Here is an 18,350-nt window from a genome sequence, read left to right as displayed (position 1 = left end):
GTCATTATTAGTAATGTTACCAAATACAAAACACTAAATGACAGGAAAAAAACGTGATGTCATCAAGACGTCGACAATGGCAACATGCGACTTTGAACACCCGTCATTGAAATAAGCGCTTTTCCTGTATCAAGATGTCGCGTTTTTGGTATTTTCAAACTTTGCACTAGGGCACAACAATTTGACTGAGTAGTGCACACATCGCCCTCTCTTCCCTGGGGATTTTGCATAGATAATTTTGCTTCCGGATTTTTTTTTAAATTCTCATTTAGATCTCTTCACTTCCTTGTGTTTAGCGAATAGAGGAACTGACCACATTTTAACTAGACTGATCATAGATTTTATTTTACTTTTTAAAAAAGACAGCATTAGGCTATTTCGTTTTTAAAAATGAGAATTAGTTTGATTACAGCAGGTGGTTCTCGACGCGGTCATTGATTTTCTTCTCTAAAGTTGGGTGAGTAACGTTAGTTTATTTACATTACGGGGTGTTACAGTAGTTGTTTATGTATGTATACATTTGATTTATAGGCCTTCTTTTTTACATTTAAGCTTATGGAGTTTTATTAAAACTAAAATATGAGCTCCTTTATTAATTCCTAATGGGAAAATGCTTACATTTGCAAAAAGATGCATAATAAATAACGTACAAAATCTTCTATACAGTTCCGTTGGCTATAATAAAGCACATTAGAGCGGTTGTTTCCACAGCCTCTTGTTGTTAATGATAACAATTACGTATTGTACTTACAGTAAGGACAAACTTTGAGCAACAGACCTTCGTTTATTCTTATCTCGTGTTTGTTTATGCCAACGTAAATTGATTTTTGCTTAGATACCTTGAGTTTTATCTTGGCGCTTGTTTAAATGTCAGGAAAGAGTGGTTTCTCTGTTTGTTTCACACAGAAAGCGCAAAATGGAAGAATGGAGGGTGTGGGTGATGTACAAAGGTTTCTGAATGGAAACCACATTGAGTTTATGGGTTAATACTTTACTTTTAAAGAGGGACCTACTTTGGGACACTTCCACCGTACTCAGCTACTCATTTGCAATGCAAATATTGGCTTCTATGGGGAACCATGAAGCATCTATTTTGCTTGCCATGGTTCAACAGTTTGGAAAACTGACTCTAAAAGGTGCACTGTTTAGTCACAGATAACCGCTTGTCGTATTTCTCTTTAGGTGGTGATAATTTTTATTATCAGAGCTGGTAAGTCACACACATGGTTGGGAAATTACATATTAACATTGTTTTCACACATTGTTCTTGTTTAAACTCAAAACTTACGTAAAGAAAAACTAATTCTAGGAAATTATGTTTAATGAGGACTTACTTCAGCAGAGCAGACAACTTCTTCATTAGTCCTCTTCATGTCTTGACAAACTTGAGTTTCTTTCATCTGTAGAAGATATAAACTATTTTTTAAAGATTTTTTTTGCCATTTTTGTTTAAAACAACAATTCAACAATTTTAAATATCTCCTTTTGTATTATTAGAGTAACTGAGTAAATAATGACAGAATTTTCATTTCTGGGTTTTATTAATGTTTGACACCGATTTGAATATGACAGTCCATCGTGTTTTGATATTCAAACTACAGACTTTTTTGCCATGTCATTCCAGTGTAAATAAGGCAGACCTGCCAAAAGAGTAACTATATACGTGTTACGAGGCTATATGTGTACCACCCAGATTGCAATAAGTAGCTGCCGTTTGTTTTTGTCAGTGTGCGACCAAAGGCTGTGATGGCGGGCCGCGTTAAGCAGGGAGACCTGACCGAGTACAGTAAGAGTCTCATTAAGCGAGACTTGGAGATGGGGATAGTGATGACCGTGTACAGACAGAGGATGGAGAGGCTTACGGTGCAGGTCATCATGGAGACGCGACAGGTGGCCTGGTCACGCACCGCCAACAAGACAGAAGGAGTGTGTGAGTGTCTACCTTCAAGCTTATTTCTCATATTCACACTTCACAGTGTTTGCTATTATATCTATGATGGCCTTGATGTTTTTAGTGTCTTGCTTTAGCACTAATTATTCACTATGAATGTTAGAAATATGTCGCCATTTGAATTATATAGCAAACTATCAAACCAAGTTGCATTTACACTACCAGCAAAAGTTTTTTTAGTTTTTAAAGAATTCTCCTTTGCTCACCAAGCCTGCATTTATTTGATCCGAAATACAGCAAAAGCAGTAATAACGTGAAATATTTTAACTATTTAAAATAAGTGCTTTCTATTTGAATATATTTTCAAATGTAATTTATTCTTGTGATCAAAGGTACATTTTCATTGTTACTCTAGCCTTTAGTGTCACATGATTGTTCAGAAATCATTCTGATATGCTGATTTGCTGTTCAAGAAACATTATTATTATTATTATTATACATATTTAAAACAGTTTTAAAAAATGTGTACTATACCCTTCAAAAGCTCTTCATAATTATTTATTTGGAATGAAATTATAGAAATTAATACTTTTATTTAGCAATTGATCAAAATGATGGTAAAGACATTTATAATGTTACAAAAGATTTCTATTGCAGATAAATTCTGTTTTCTGAATTTTCTATTCGTCAAAAAAACTGAAAAAAATCCACTCAGCTGTTTTCAACATAAAAATAATAAATGTTTTTTGAGCAGAAAATCTGAATATTAGAATGATTTCTGAAGGATCATGTGACTGGAGTAATGATGCTAAAAATTCAGCTTTGAAATCACAGGATTAAATTACATTTTAAAATATATTCAAATAGAAAACAGCTATTTTAATAGTAAAAATATTTCAAAATTGTACTGTTTTTCCTGTACTTTGAATTAAATAAATGCAGGCTTGGTAAGCAGAAGAAACGTACCTAAAAAACATTAAACATCTTGCTGTTCAAAAATATTTTTGAACTTTTAAAAGTCTTTAACTTTTAGTCAATTAATGCATCCTTGATGAAAAAAGAAACTGTGCTGATCCCAAACTGATCCCAAGCTCAGTTTAAATCACTAAAAATGTTATATAAAATTATCTCACAAACAAATAGGGATGGTGAGATGAACTGACCATCAAATTTTAACATTCCAGGATGATCTTTGCATTAACAGAGAGCTTATTTCAGACAGTATTCATGGGCAGTGTCTCAAAATCAAGTGAGCTACTTTACTATCTTAAAGTCTCCATGGGCAGCAGCAATTTTAACACATATGGTACCATGGCATTTTGTAGGAGAACACTTCTTGGGTGTGGCTTTTTGGTGGTTGCCAGTAATTATGACAGTCTGTACTGCCATCACAGTCATCAAAACATCTTTCACACCCTCTAAAGTCCCACTCACAGGGTTTTTCATGTAGTTTCCACACATTTTCTTGGCCGCTTCTCTATTCCTCTCCACCTAATATGCCCACTGTTTCTTCACATGACTACTGTATTTTATACTGTGTATACTCTTACTTCTGCTGGTTATACAACATGTCATGCACCTTGTGATGGTGTTTCAGATATTCATATACTAACATCAATTTATGTATTCAAAACAATTCCACAAAAGAATGATCAGTTGTTGTTTTTTTCTTTCTTTTAAATCAGATTTGGGCCAGTGTTATTGTAGTATTATTCACAATAAGGGTGTGATTTGCTGGGGGTATGGGGGGGATTTCCCACCTCTGGTCTATGCATCTCTGCCTCTGCTTAATTATTTTTATCCCCGTGGGGATAAAACATCCCGCAAAGCCACTCCCATGTCCAGATTGAAATCAAATGATTTGCAATACGCGCTTCGAAGTCTTGTTCTGAATCAAATGATTCGCTACACGCGCTTCGAAGTCCTGTTCTGAATCAAATGATTCACCATACGCGCTGTAAAGTCCTGTTCTGAATCAAATGATTCACCATACGCGCTGTAAAGTCCTGTTCTGAATCAAATGATTCGCTATACGGGCTATAAAGTCCTGTTTTGAATCAAATGATTCGCTATACGGGCTATAAAGTCCTGTTATGAATCAAATGATTCACCATACGCGCTGTAAAGTCCTGTTATGAATCAAATGATTCACCATACGCGCTGTAAAGTCCTGTTCTGAATCAAATGATTCGCTATACGGGCTATAAAGTCCTGTTATGAATCAAATGATTCACCATACGCGCTGTAAAGTCCTGTTATGAATCAAATGATTCACCATACGCGCTGTAAAGTCCTGTTCTGAATCAAATGATTCACCATACGCGCTGTAAAGTCCTGTTATGAATCAAATGATTCACCATACGCGCTGTAAAGTCCTGTTATGAATCAAATGATTCACCATACGCGCTGTAAAGTCCTGTTCTGAATCAAATGATTCGCTATACGGGCTATAAAGTCCTGTTCTGAATCAAATGATTCGATATACACATTTTGAAGTTCTGCTTTGAATCAAATGATTCACGATACGCGCTTTAGAGTTTAAAGTTTTATTTAGCTTTAATTATTATTATTATTATTATTATTATTATTATTATTATTTTATATTTGTTTTGAAGCACTAAATTTATGTTATTATTGTATTTCAGTTAGTTGCTAGTTTGCCACTTTTTCCTCTATTTATATTTATAAATATTTTTAGCTTTAGAGTAACAAATTATTTTTAATCAGCACTAATCTGAACTGTTGAATGCTGTTTGTTTATCTGAACACTGTACATGTATATGTTTATATGTTGCAATCTCATTTTTGCAGTGGACCTCTTTGAGATCCGGGAAGTACGAGCAGGAAAAAACTCCAAAGACTTTGATCGATTCAAGGACAGCAAAGATAAAAATACAGACCCAAACTCATGCTTTACTATATTCTATGGCTCTCAGTTTGTTCTCAACACTCTCAGTCTGGGAGGTATGCAACACTTTACAATTCAGTTAACGCAAACTAAATATGAACAACACTTCTACAGCATTTATTAATCTTAATGTTAATTTTAGCATTTACTAATGCATTATTAAAATCACAACTTGTGTTTGTTAACATTAGTTAATGCACTGTGAAGTAACATGAACTAACAATGAACGTTTTTTATTACCTAACATTATCAAAGATTAATAAATAGTGTAATAAATGTATTGTTCATTGTTCATTCGTGTTAGTTAATACATTAACTAATTTTATCAAATGACACCTTATTGCAAAGTGCATTATGAGATATGAATATGTACAATGTAATATGCGTGATGTGCATGATAGATAATTGTACTGTAGCATGTGACTGCTGTGAATATAACAGACTATTCAAGGAGGCACTTCCTGTCTTTCAATATATGCTTTTAGGTTAATTTGATTTTGCTTCCATGTGTCAATGGATATTTTATTCTTTGACTGGTTGTCAGAATAAGAATATGATGGGTTCTTAAAATGCTAGCTGCATTGTTTTTAGTGCTGATAGCTTTTGTTGTTCCACAGCTGATTCAGTGGAGGATGCAGAAAAATGGCTAACAGGACTGGAGTTACTCAGACAGGAGACATTGGAGGCTCACACACCAGAGATTATAGAAAGGTACTGTGTACACACACACACACACACACACACACACACACATACACATACAGATAGTGTACCTTGTGTATCCATAAACCATAACGCAAATCATATTTTTGTTTCATTCTTTGCTTTTCCTCTACTGTAGCTGGCTAAGGAAGCAGATGTACTCTGTTGATCAAACAAAGAAAAACAGGTTCTCCTCTTTCTCTTTCACCTTTTTCTTAACCAGTCTGATTTTAGGTTATTTCAACTTATTCATGCTCTTTTTCTGTCTCTCACAGCATCACCCTGAAAGAGCTCAAGTCTCTGATGCCGCAGATGAACTTTAAAGTACCAAGTGGACGTTTTTTGAAGGACAGAATTGCGGTATGAATGATACATTGTATACACATTATCTTGACGGAAGTGTATGCTTTGCATCATATGGAAAACTTTACGGCAGCTGAGTGGGAACACTTCCTCTCCTAAAGTTTTGCAGATGATGATCTGTTTTTATCCATTTTTAAGTTTTACATTTGGCTTTGCTCTGAAAGTGTTACCTTTTTAATTTTAGGGGTTGGGAGCAAAGAAAGAAGTTCTGGATTTTGAGCAGTTTCACAAATTCTACAATCTTTTGATGTTTGAAAACCAAAAGATAGTAAGTATGCCGTTTAGTAGTGCTGGATAAAATGCATTTGAGATCGGTAAGATTTTTTCAAGATGTAAAAAGTCTAGTAAAAACAGTAATATCATGAAATATTATTACAATTTAAAATGACTGTTTTCAATAGTAATATGTTTTAAAATGTAATTTATTCCTGTGATGCAAAGCTGAATTTTCAGCAGCTATTATTCCAGTCTTCAGTGTATGGAAGCCTGTGTCCACCACTGATTAAAAATATTAAATATAAAGATATATATAAAAGGTTATTGTACTTTTTATCTCACAGTTATGACTTTTGTTCTCAGAATTGTGAGATATAAACTCACAATTCTGACTTTTTTTCCTCAGAACTGATATAAACTCATAATTGAGAGAAATAAAGTCAGTATTGTGAGATATAAACTCGCAATTCTGACTTTTTTTCTTAAAAATGCAAGTTTGTGTTTCGTAATTCTGACTTTTTTCTCCATATTGGGAGATATAAACTCGCAATTGCAAGTTATAAAGTCCTTTTATCTCACAGTTACGACTTTTTTTCCTCAGAATTGATATAAACTCACATTTGCGAGAAATAAAGTCAGAATTGTGAGATAAAAACGTACAATTCTGACTTTTTTTCTTAAATGCAAGTTTGTATCTTGCAATTCAGTTTTTTTTAATGCAATTCTGACATTTTATCCATATTGTGAGATATAAACTCGCAGTTGCAAGTTATGAAGTCCAGTTTTGAGGGGGAAAAGACTGATATGTTGTCAGAATTGCTCATATCTCATGTAATGAATTGCGAGACAAACTTACAAATCTAAGTCACCTAAAAAAAGTCACAACTGTTAGATGCAAACTCACAAGTCAGATTTGTGAGTTTATATCACACAATTCTGACTTAATAACTTGCAATTGTGTGTTATAAAGTCAAAATTGATATAAACTCACAAATCTAAGAAAAAAGTCACAATTGCAAGATATAAACTCGCAATTCTGAGGAAAAAGTCAGATTTGCAAGTTTCTCGCAATTCTGATTTTATAACGCGCAATTGTGTGTTAGAAAGTCAAAATGGCGAGATATAAACTCGCAAATCTGAGAAAGAAGCCACAATTACGAGATAAACTCGCAATTCTGAGAAAAAAAAGTCTGATTTGCAAGTTTTAATCTCGCAATTCTGACTTTATAACTCACAATTGCGCGATGTAAAGACGCAATTGCAAGTAAAAAATTGCAATTATCTTTTAAAAAATTTTTTTTTTTTTTATTCACTGGCAGAAACAAGCTTCCATATCAGTGTCACAACGTCCTTCAGAAATCACTCTAATATGCGATTTTCTACTCAATTAACATTTTTAAACAAGTTGTGCTGCTTAATATTTGTGTGTGGTTGCCAGTGGCCATTTTAACTGTAATGCATTTTTTTAGCATTCTGTAGTGAATAGGAAGTTATTGAAAGAACAGGATTATAAAATGTAAAAGTCTCATCTATGTTGTTTGTCTTTTTGTTAGATTCTAGATGAGTTTAAAAAGGAGTCGTGTGCTTTCATCTTGGGGTAAGACATTGTCAAAACATTATTTTGTTTAAATCAGTTCTTTAAATGTGTGTCATGAGGTCATGCTAACATTCTCATTCTTAAATATATTGTATGTTTTCCTCTACAGTAACAGCGATCAGCCTATTCAACTTGCCGATTTTCAAAGATTCCTTTTATATCATCAAAGAGTAAGTCTATACCATATCTATTTCATTCAAATACTGTTTCACACAAAACAAATACTGTAAATATATTTTGCAGGAGACTTGGGCCAACAATCTGAATCAAGTCAGAGAGCTTATGACTACCTTCATTGATGACACCATGAGGAAGACCAACGATCCAGCTTTTACTGTTGAAGAGGTACAGGTTATATAGATCTATTTGCTTTATGCTTACTGTAGGTGATGTGTTTCGAGAGCTTTCTTTCTGTCTTTCTAGTTCCTCAGTTTTCTCTTCTCCAAAGAGAACTCGATTTGGGATGAGAAATTCTCAGAGATTTGCCCACTGGACATGAACAATCCTCTGTCTCACTACTGGATCAACTCTTCTCACAACACGTCAGTGCTGCTGTTCTTCATGCTCATGACACACATACAGCAGCTTCTCCTCTTCATTATGAACTTCCTGTGTTACTTCATGTGTTTTGCTTTTTGTTCACAGATATTTGACTGGAGATCAACTGCGCAGCGAGTCCTCAACAGAAGCTTATGTGCGCTGCCTGAGGCTGGGCTGTCGCTGTGTTGAGTGTCAGTGATCAAAGTGCCAGTTTATCTTCATTTTTACTTAGTTTTATGTTATATGGTTATAGTTCATATTATTTTGTGTTTTATTTGCATAATGCAGTGGACTGCTGGTGTGGTCCAGATGAACCTGTCATATATCATGGACGGACCATGACCTCCAAAATAAAGTTTAAGGACGTGGTGAAGGCCATCAATGATCATGCTTTTGCAACATCTGAGTTAGTCATCAATCGCACACACACATTCACACATTTATTTGTAAGGTTCATTTCTCCTAACAGAGAGAACATCACTTGATTCTTAATACCACACATGTTTTTTTTTTTTTGTTTAGTTATAGTTGTTCACAAGTCCCTTGTTTGTCCTGAACAGTTAAACTGTCCGCTGTTCTTCAGAAAAATCCTTCAGGTCCCACAAATTCTTTGGTTTTTCAGCATTTATGTGTATTTGAACCCTTTCCAACAATGACTGTATTATTTTGAGATCCATCTTTTCACACTGAGGACAACTGAGGGACTCATATGCAACTATTACAGAAGGTTCAAACACTCACTGATGCTTCAGAAGAAAACACAATGTATTAAGAGTCAGGGGGTGAAAACTTTTGGAATTTGCAGATCAGCGTAAATTTAACTTATTTTGTCTTCTGGGAAACATGTACGTATCTTCTGTAGCTTCTGAAGGGCAGTACTTAATGGAAAAAATATGATATTTAGGCAAAATAAGAAAAATCTTCATTCTGTTCAAAAGTTTTCACCCCTGCACTAAATCCATCGATTTTCCTTCTGGAGTATCAGTGAGCGTTTCAACCTTCTGTAATAGTTGCATATGAGTCCCTCAGTTGTCCTCAGTGTGAAAAGATGGATCGTATAATCATACAGTCATTATTGGAAAGGGTTCAAATACACAAAAATGCTGAAAAACCACAGAACTTGTGGGACCTGAAGGATTTTTCTAAAGAACAGCTGGCGGACAAACATTCAGGTAGGTTTAAGTACATAGTATTTAATGCTACCTGATATAAACCACTTTTTTGTTATACTTGTATAAATAATTTTTTAAATCAAAATAATTAAAAATGAAATTGTAGTTTTTTTGTAGTATGTTTATGAACATGTCACTGTTGGCCAGGTATCCTGTGGTGCTGTCCATCGAAGAACACTGTGACGTCAAGCAACAGAAATTTATGGCTCAGGTGTTCAAAGATATTTTCCAAGACAAGCTCCTGACCGAGCCGCTGGAACCAGAAGCGGAACAACTGCCGTCACCAACCCAACTGAAGGGCAAGATCATCATCAAGGTAGAAAAGCAGTATTAAAAAAAATCAGAAAAGCAGTGTCTATGTGTCACGCCAGGCCAGCAGAGGGAGCCCTTACCCCCACTGACTGTTGCTGCTCCCTCTGCTGCCTCTATGGTTACTTCCTGTTTATCAGACATAAAAGCCAGCTCATCACACACACACATCGCGAAGTATTGTTTTGCTCCAGCGGACTCTACCAAGCGTTTTCCTTTGCTCTCAGGTTTCCTAGTCTCCTTGTTGTTCCCTAGCCATAGTTCTGTTTTTGTTTTCCCAGTCTTAGTCTTAGTTTTCTAGTTTCTTGTTTTCATTTCATTGTTTCATTTGGACTGCCCACTTGGATTTTGACCCACGCTTGTTTATTGGATTACGCTATTGGATTGTCTTCGCTGTTCATGTTTGCTGGTGTTTTCGACCCTGTCTGTCTGACTACGATCTGCTTAATAAAGCCTTGCATTTGGATCCTCACTCTTGGTCGTCCCGTTTGTGACAGAATACTTCGCCACACCCGGATCCAGCGGCTTTACTCACCACCAGCATCACAACATGGACCCAGTCGACCAACTTCTGCTCCTCAGACAAGGAGATCTCCCCATCAAGGAATATGTTCAACGTTTCAGTGAGTTGTTGCATAAAGTATCATTTTTTGATGAGGTATACTTTAAGGACTTATTCCGTATGGGGCTGAATGAACCAACAAGATCAATGTTGCCTGGGGGGAAATCCTTATGCTCACTGAAGGATTATATGAACTATGCACTGTCGTTATGCGGCTCTCCATGTACTGTGGGTATTCTAGTTGAGCCCCAGCACAAGATGTCTGCTAGCTTCAAGCCACAGCACAAGATGTCTGCTAGCTTCGAGCCACAGCACAAGATGTCTGCTAGCTTCGAGCCACAGCACAGGACGTCTGCTAGCTTCGAGCCACAGCACAAGATGTCTACTAGCCCAGAGCCAAAGCACAAGATGTCTGCTAGTTCAAAGCCTGTTCATAAGATGTCTGCCTTTCAGGAGCCCCTTCACAAGATGGCTACCTTCCCTAAACCTGTTCACAAAATGGCCGCCTTTCCCGAATCAGCTTTCGGAATGACCATCCTTCCTGAGTCCGCATTCAAGATGGTCACCCGATTGGACCCAGCTCACAAGAAATCTACCACGTCTGACTTCTCTCACAAGATGGCTGCCACCCCAAGGCCCGATCACAAGATGGCAGCCATCCCCAAGCCTGTTCACAAGATGGCTGCCACCCCCAAGCCAGTTCACAAGATGGCCGCCGTCCCAAAGCCTGCTTCCAAGATGGCTGTCCTTCCCGAGTCAGCTCATAAGATGGCCGCCTTTCCTGAGACTGCACCCAAGATGGCCGCCCTTCCTGATCCTGTTCGCAAAATGGCCGCTCTTCCAGACCCTGCTCACAAGATGGCCGCCGTTCCAAAGCACGTTCATAAGATGGCTTCCGTTCCTGAGTTCCCGGTCAGAATGGCCACCACGCCAGAGCCTGCTGCAAAGATGGCCGCCACGCCAGAGCCTGCTGCTAAGATGGTCGCCACGCCAGAGCCTGCTGCTAAGATGGCCGCCACGCCTGAGCCTGCTGCAAAGATGGCCGCCACGCCAGAGCCTGCTGCAAAGATGGCCGCCACGCCAGAGCCTGCTGCAAAGAGGGCCGCCACGCCAGAGCCTGCACCCAAGATGACCGCCACGCCCGTGCTGGCACACAAAATGGCCGCCATACCTGAGGCTGTTATTAACAGGGTGGCTACAGCGTCAGACTCTCACCCTTCCAGGACGTATCAGAGACTAATGTCTAGCTTGGAGGACCCACCACTGCTGTCAGCTCGTTCGGCTGGTCCCTTACTGTCAGCCGAGCCAACGTCTGCTCACCCCACATCAGCCAAGCCAGCGTCTGCTAGCGCCACATCAGCCAAGCCAGCGTCTGCTAGCGCCACGTCAACCAAGCCAGCGTCTGCTCACGCCACGTCAACCAAGCCATCGCCTGTGAACGTCATATCTGCTTCTCTCGAACCTGCACCAGCTGCCGTTCCTACCAAGTCAAGTCAAGTTACAGCTGCTGTCCCTGCCGAGTCAAGTCACGTCACAGTCACTGTCCCTGCCAGGACAAGTCAAGATACAGCTGCTGTTCCTGTCAGGCCAAGTCAAGCAGCTGTTCCCTCCGAGCCAAGCCAAGCCACAGCTGTCCCTCTCACGCCAAATCAAGTCACTGCTGCTCTTGTCATGACGAGTCAGGTCATAGCTACTTCTTCACTGCCAAGTCACATCTCCCCTGAGCATCCAGAGCCTTCACTCCCAAGCCATGCAGAGCCAACGCTCCCAAGCCATGCAGAGCCAACGCTCCCAAGCCATGCAGAGCCAACGCTCCCAAGCCATGCAGAGCCAACGCTCCCAAGCCATGCAGAGCCAACGCTCCCAAGCCATGCAGAGCCAACGCTGCCAAGCCATGCAGAACCAACGCTCCCAAGTCACACAGAGCCAACGCTCCCAAGCCCCACGCCCAATGACCCGGAGGGCATTCCTCTGCCAACTGTGTTACCTGTTATGGCTATCGCCATTTTGAGTGTGTGGGCTGCACACTGCGCCCCAGTTGCCTCTTCGGCCCATGAGTCTGCCCACAAGTTTGTTCTGGAGACCTCATCTACAGGCATGTCCGCTGCGCCTATACCTCTTTCGGAGGTGGCGTACATAGCGGAACTTCACGCTCTGCCCGCTCCGCCAAGGCTTCACGCCCTGCCCGCTCCGCCAAGGCTTCACGCTCTGCCCGCTCCGCCAAGGCTTCACGCTCTGCCCGCTCCGCCAAGGCTTCACGCTCTGCCCGCTCCGCCAAGGCTTCACGCTCTGCCCGCTCCGCCAAGGCTTCACGCTCTGCCCGCTCCGCCAAGGCTTCACGCTCTGCCCGCTCCGCCAAGGCTTCACGCTCTGCCCGCTCCGCCAAGGCTTCACGCTCTGCCCGCTCAGCCAAGGCTTCACGCTCTGCCCGCATCGCCTGTGCTCCCTGCTCTGCCAGCACCGCCAGTGCTCCCTGCTCTGCCAGCACCGCCAGGGTTCCCTGCTATATCTGCTCCGCCAGGACTCCTTGCTCTACCTGCTCCGCCAAGGTTCCTTGCTCTGCCTGTTCCGCCAAGACTCCTTGCTCTGTCTGCTCCGCCAAGGTCCCTTGCTCTGTCTGCCCCGCCAAGACTCCCTGCTCTGCCTGCACCGCCTAGGTTCCCTGTCATCTCTGTCTTGGCGTCTGGGGCCGTTCCAGAAGTCTCTGTCTGCCCAGGAACTGCCACGAAAGTCGTTCCTGAAGTTCTCGTCTGCCTGGTCACGGCTATGGAGGCCACGTTCTCCCATGAACTCTCTACTTCTCTCCTTGCTCTGTCTGCCTCCTCTATCTCTGTTCTCCCCAGGTCCCAGTCCATAATGCGGCCTCCTGTTCCGCCCTGGAGGGCTTCTACGCCTCCTGTTCCGCCCTGGAGGGCCCCTGCGCCTCCTGTTCTGCCCTGGAGGGCTCCTGCGCCTCCTGTTCCGCCCTGGAGGGCTCCTGCGCCTCCTGATTCGCCCTGGAGGGCTCCTGCGCCTCCTGCTCCGCCCTGGAGGGCTCCTGCGCCTCCTGTTCTGCCCTGGAGGGCTCCTGCGCCTCCTGTTCCGCCCTGGAGGGCTCCTGCGCCTCCTGATTCGCCCTGGAGGGCTCCTGCGCCTCCTGCTCCGCCCTGGAGGGCTCCTGCGCCTTCTGCTCCGCCCTGGAGGGTTCCTGCGCCTCCTGCTCCGCCCTGGAGGGCTCCTGCGCCTCCTGCTCTGCCCTGGAGGGCCGCTCCGCCTCCTGCTCCGCCCTGGAGGGTTCCTAAACCCCTTGCTCCGCCTTCGGCTCCGCCCTGGAGGGCTTCTACGCTTCCTGCTCTGCCCCGGAGGGTCGCTAAGCCTCCTGCTCCGCCCTGGAGGGCTCCTAAGACTCTTGCTCCACCTCAAAGGACTGCTCTGCCTCCAGCCCTGCCCTGGAGGGCTCCTGAATCTCCTGCCCTGCTCTGGAGGGCCTTTGCCCAACCTGTTCTGCCTCAGTCTCCTGGCCCCCCCACCGCTCCCCTGGACTGTTTCCTCCTGTTGTTTTTTGGAGCGTCTGGAAGCCGCTCCTTGGGGGGGGGCTATGTCACGCCAGGCCAGCAGAGGGAGCCCTTACCCCCACTGACTGTTGCTGCTCCCTCTGCTGCCTCTATGGTTACTTCCTGTTTATCAGACATAAAAGCCAGCTCATCACACACACACATCGCGAAGTATTGTTTTGCTCCAGCGGACTCTACCAAGCGTTTTCCTTTGCTCTCAGGTTTCCTAGTCTCCTTGTTGTTCCCTAGCCATAGTTCTGTTTTTGTTTTCCCAGTCTTAGTCTTAGTTTTCTAGTTTCTTGTTTTCATTTCATTGTTTCATTTGGACTGCCCACTTGGATTTTGACCCACGCTTGTTTATTGGATTACGCTATTGGATTGTCTTCGCTGTTCATGTTTGCTGGTGTTTTCGACCCTGTCTGTCTGACTACGATCTGCTTAATAAAGCCTTGCATTTGGATCCTCACTCTTGGTCGTCCCGTTTGTGACACTATGATTTTACAATGCAATCCAACGCCATGCATCCTCTCTTTTTCATACAGCACAAGAAACTGAATATTGATGACGCCTTTATTAAAAAGGACCTACGGAAAGGAGATAAGCAAGGAGAGCTCTCCATCTGGGATCCAATCGATGAGGTGCCAAAGTCCAGTGAACACTATCACAGGCTTGTGTGATTGTTTGATCTTCTTCCAGTTTCCTTACTTGATTACTTGTGTCTGTCTACAGAGATGGTACAAGCACTACTGCGTGATCGAGAATAAGACATTGTATTATGCTGAAGAGAATGAACTAGAGGATGATGTTGGAAAGGTGAGTTACTGAAACTCCATTTTAGAATAAGATTCACAAAATGCCATAAATAAGGATATTAACTGTGTACCACCTCTCCTCAGGCAACCCAGGGTGGTACAGAACTTCATCAGTCAGAACCCTGGTTTCACGGGCGGATGTCAGAGGGCAGACAGACCGCAGAGAGACTGCTGCAGGAATATTGTGCAGAGTCGGGGGCAGTCGACGGGACATTTGTAGTGCGGGAGAGCGACACCTTCGTCAATGATTGCACCCTCTCATTCTGGTAATGTAGACCCGCTCTTGTACTCTTTAGAGAAGGAGGAGGGATAGTTTTCCATTTCATATTTTATTATTTTATTTTATTTATTATCTTTAATTTAGTCTTTTCAAATGAATAAATCGAGAAAAAGCTTTTATAGCAGTTTATATGGGTCAGTCTTGCGAAGCAGTACATTGTATGTTTCATTATACTGACTATTATGTAATGAATCTGGCAATTGTTAAAGATTGAAATCAAAATCATATGTAAGCTTGGACCACAAAACATGGGTATATTTGTAGCAATAACCAACAATACATTGTATGGGTCAAAATGATCGATTTGTCTTTAATGCCAAAATCATTAGGATATTAAGTAAAGGTCATGTTCCATGAAGATATTTTGAAAAATTTCTACTGTAAATATATTAAAACTTAATTTTTGTTTAGCAATATGCATTGCTAAGAACTTCATTTGGACAACTTTAAAGGCTCAATATATTGATTTTTTGCATCCTCAGATTGTCCTAATATTGTCCTATGCATAAAAAATGACCCTTATGACTGGTTTTGTGGTCCAGGGTCACATATTAGTGACATTTCTTATTAATGTAATGAGTACTGTTAATTAGTAACATTTAGCACAGCTTCACAATATTTTTACTGCTTTAGTTTGAGTGGCAAAAATGTCCCTGTGGCAAAAGTTTTTTCTCGATGACACATTTTTTTTTTTACCACACAGGAAATGACACTATATTTGGTGGAGGAAACAAAGCACAAACATCAATACGTTTTAGCAAGGATTTTTTTTTTTTTTAATGTTCCGTCCTATTTTTTTTTTTATGAAGTACAGAAATCAGTATGATAATATAAACATTTCAAAGTTTAATCAAATTGGATATGGATATGCAAATTTAAATAAGTCATATATTAGTCAATTCCGATGTATTAATTTTATTTCTTTAGTTTGGGCATGTCTCTGTGGTAATAAGGTCACCAGGAAATGACATAACATTGGGTTGGGAACACAACAGTAAAAACATCATTACATTTTACCATTGAATTTGAGTTTTGAATTTGATTATTCTTTTTTAATAGAAAATCAGTATGATTAAATAAAAAGTGGATTTTATCAAAAGCTGACACCCTCTTCTAACTCTTTTTTTTTTTTAAATTTAATTTATGCTAAGCCATGCATTACAGTAGTTACCTGGTTGTTTAAAGATTTCTTTTTTTATTAAAAAATAATGACACCATTCTTCAGGAAATGATTCTCAATTCCTCATTAACTGAAATGGCTAACATTATCTATTTATGTGTTCGTCCACTTGAGTTTAGTTTTCTGTCAGTTTTGTAAATAACCAAGTCATAAATGATACATTTACATGCTTGAGGTTCACAAGAGTATATTTCTGAAAAAATACCATTTCATAGAAATAATTTCATTACAATGCAAGCTTATGCAAGATTTTTTTTGTGTTTAAAGGAGAACTCCGGTGTGATATTGACCTAAAGTGTATTGAATCATGATACCGAGTGTGAACGTACCTTGCATATCTCATCTCGGTTTGTGTCCAGCTGTCCGAAATCTGGGGTCAGTTAGCCGATGCTCACAACAGGCTGTCTATGAGAGTCAACAGGGCATCGGAAAAGCCATGTAAATAAATCACTGTTTTACGCCATTTACGAGGCACAAAGTAGCTCCACACTTCATTGGTAGACTTCTAGGGCCCTGACATTTAAAACGAGACATTGAGAACTCAGAAAAAGCACCGGTAGTTTATTTACAAGAAGATTTATACAGACATCTTCCACCAGGAACAGACCGGTCGCCGCCATCTTAAATGTAGTCACGATAAGTCGAGTGTCGAGCACCAAGGAATTTATCAGGTTATCAACGTATCAGGTTGTAGTTTCCTTCGTGCTCGACACTCGACACATCGGCTAACTGACCCCAGATTTCGGACAGCTGGACACAAACCGAGATGAGATATGCAAGGTACGTTCACACTCGGTATCATGATTCAATACACTTTAGGTCAATATCACACCGGAGTTCTCCTTTAAGTGCTATAAACGGGTCCTTGCCTCAGAGGTGACGAGAGCAGTGGATTTATTGATTTATTAACTGTATATTATGCTGCTGCCACACAGATCTAATACGAACATGTGATTTCTTTTGCAGCTGTTTACCTTCACAGACATAACTGACTGTTTTTGTAACTCCTGTGTGTTTTTAACATAAACTTGTGTGTGTTTGACAGTTCAAGCGCTGTAAGACATGAAAGATAAGTTCAGTATTTAGTTAAATACACATGTCATGTGACAGTCTCTTTCTGTGAACATGCTTCGGACGTGTGCACTCAGAAAACCCTATATCAGAAGTTTAAACTCATATGGCTTTAAAGCGCATGATTTCAGCACGATAGACATGATAATCAAAACCAAAACTGATGTTTTTAGCAGAGTATCTGAGGTATGAGCTGTAAAGGCACATCCTCTTCTGAAAAAGGGGCGGGGAGCTGCAGCTCATTTGCATTTACAGAGCACTGCACAAAAACAACGTGTTTCTGCTTCCACTCAAAATGCGCATTTTCAAAGTTACATAATAAATTATTTGTGGGGTATTTTGAGCTGAAACTTCACAGACACATTCTGGGGACACCTGAAACTTATATTACATCTTGAAAAAGGGACATAATAGGACACCTTTAATAACTTTTGTCTTTGCTTTTCTTACTTTTTGCTAAATAAATTCCCCATTTGGTCCTTACAGGCGCAGCGGGCGAGTTCAACATTGTCGAATCCGATCTTGCTTAGAAGGAGGCCACACTGTCTATTTCCTCACAGAAAACCTACACTTCCCCAGTGTGTACGCGCTTATTCAGTATTACAGAGAAAACCTTCTCCGCTGTCAGGATTTCAACTTGCGCCTCTCTGACTTTGTGCCTCGACCAGATCAACACCTGTTAGAAGGGTAAGTCAATACACGCACAAACAAACTTCATGGTGTTCACCACATCCCGGCCAGCAGGGCTGCTGAAGACCACGTGGACAGCTTTTTTAACCCTCACAAGTGTCTGCAGATGCACCGTATACGTGAAACTGTGGTTTTCTTGTCTATAGGTGGTTTTACAGTAACTTGAGTCGGGGTGAGGCGGAGGACTATCTCATGAGGATCCCTCGAGATGGAGCCTTCCTCATCAGACAGAGAGAAGATTCAGACTCTTACGCCATCACCTTCAGGTGCTACTCTTTGTTTTTCAGCTCTGCATTACACTGAATAAAAATCTGGTATAGAAACAGTTTCTCTCAGAAATTTGGTAAGATTTTTCACAATCAATTAAGAAAAAATGCATGAAACATGAAATTTAAAAGTTTTTAATTTTTAGATTTTTACACATGCATATATACACTACCAGTCAAAAGTTTTTGAACAGTTAGTTTTTTTTTTTTAAAGAAGTCTCTTCTGCTCACCGAGCCTGTATTTATTTGATCCAAAGT

The 18,350-nt window shown here is 40.7% G+C and overlaps 1 protein-coding gene across 1 annotated transcript in view; it reads left to right on the top strand.

Annotated features, from left to right (window-relative positions):
• The first annotated feature begins 107 nt into the window (after positions 1-107).
• The window catches only part of plcg2 (phospholipase C, gamma 2), a 121,290-nt gene continuing 103,047 nt past the window's right edge, over positions 108-18,350 (top strand). The window contains exons 1-19 of the mRNA XM_073850865.1: positions 108-457; positions 1,728-1,930; positions 4,703-4,855; positions 5,417-5,510; positions 5,641-5,688; positions 5,777-5,861; positions 6,049-6,132; positions 7,634-7,677; positions 7,787-7,847; positions 7,921-8,022; positions 8,101-8,219; positions 8,323-8,408; positions 8,506-8,623; positions 9,537-9,705; positions 14,336-14,431; positions 14,523-14,606; positions 14,690-14,871; positions 17,623-17,823; positions 17,973-18,092. Coding sequence (XP_073706966.1) covers positions 1,747-1,930; positions 4,703-4,855; positions 5,417-5,510; positions 5,641-5,688; positions 5,777-5,861; positions 6,049-6,132; positions 7,634-7,677; positions 7,787-7,847; positions 7,921-8,022; positions 8,101-8,219; positions 8,323-8,408; positions 8,506-8,623; positions 9,537-9,705; positions 14,336-14,431; positions 14,523-14,606; positions 14,690-14,871; positions 17,623-17,823; positions 17,973-18,092 — 2,030 coding nt within the window. The 5' untranslated portion in view covers positions 108-457; positions 1,728-1,746. The remainder of the gene's footprint in view (positions 458-1,727; positions 1,931-4,702; positions 4,856-5,416; positions 5,511-5,640; positions 5,689-5,776; positions 5,862-6,048; positions 6,133-7,633; positions 7,678-7,786; positions 7,848-7,920; positions 8,023-8,100; positions 8,220-8,322; positions 8,409-8,505; positions 8,624-9,536; positions 9,706-14,335; positions 14,432-14,522; positions 14,607-14,689; positions 14,872-17,622; positions 17,824-17,972; positions 18,093-18,350) is intronic.

Source organism: Garra rufa, chromosome 11 (assembly GCF_049309525.1).
Source record: "Garra rufa chromosome 11, GarRuf1.0, whole genome shotgun sequence".
NCBI classification, from domain to species: Eukaryota; Metazoa; Chordata; class Actinopteri; order Cypriniformes; family Cyprinidae; genus Garra; species Garra rufa.
The sequence above is the reverse complement of the archived record's forward strand: the minus strand, read 5'-3'. Positions and strand labels throughout refer to the sequence as shown.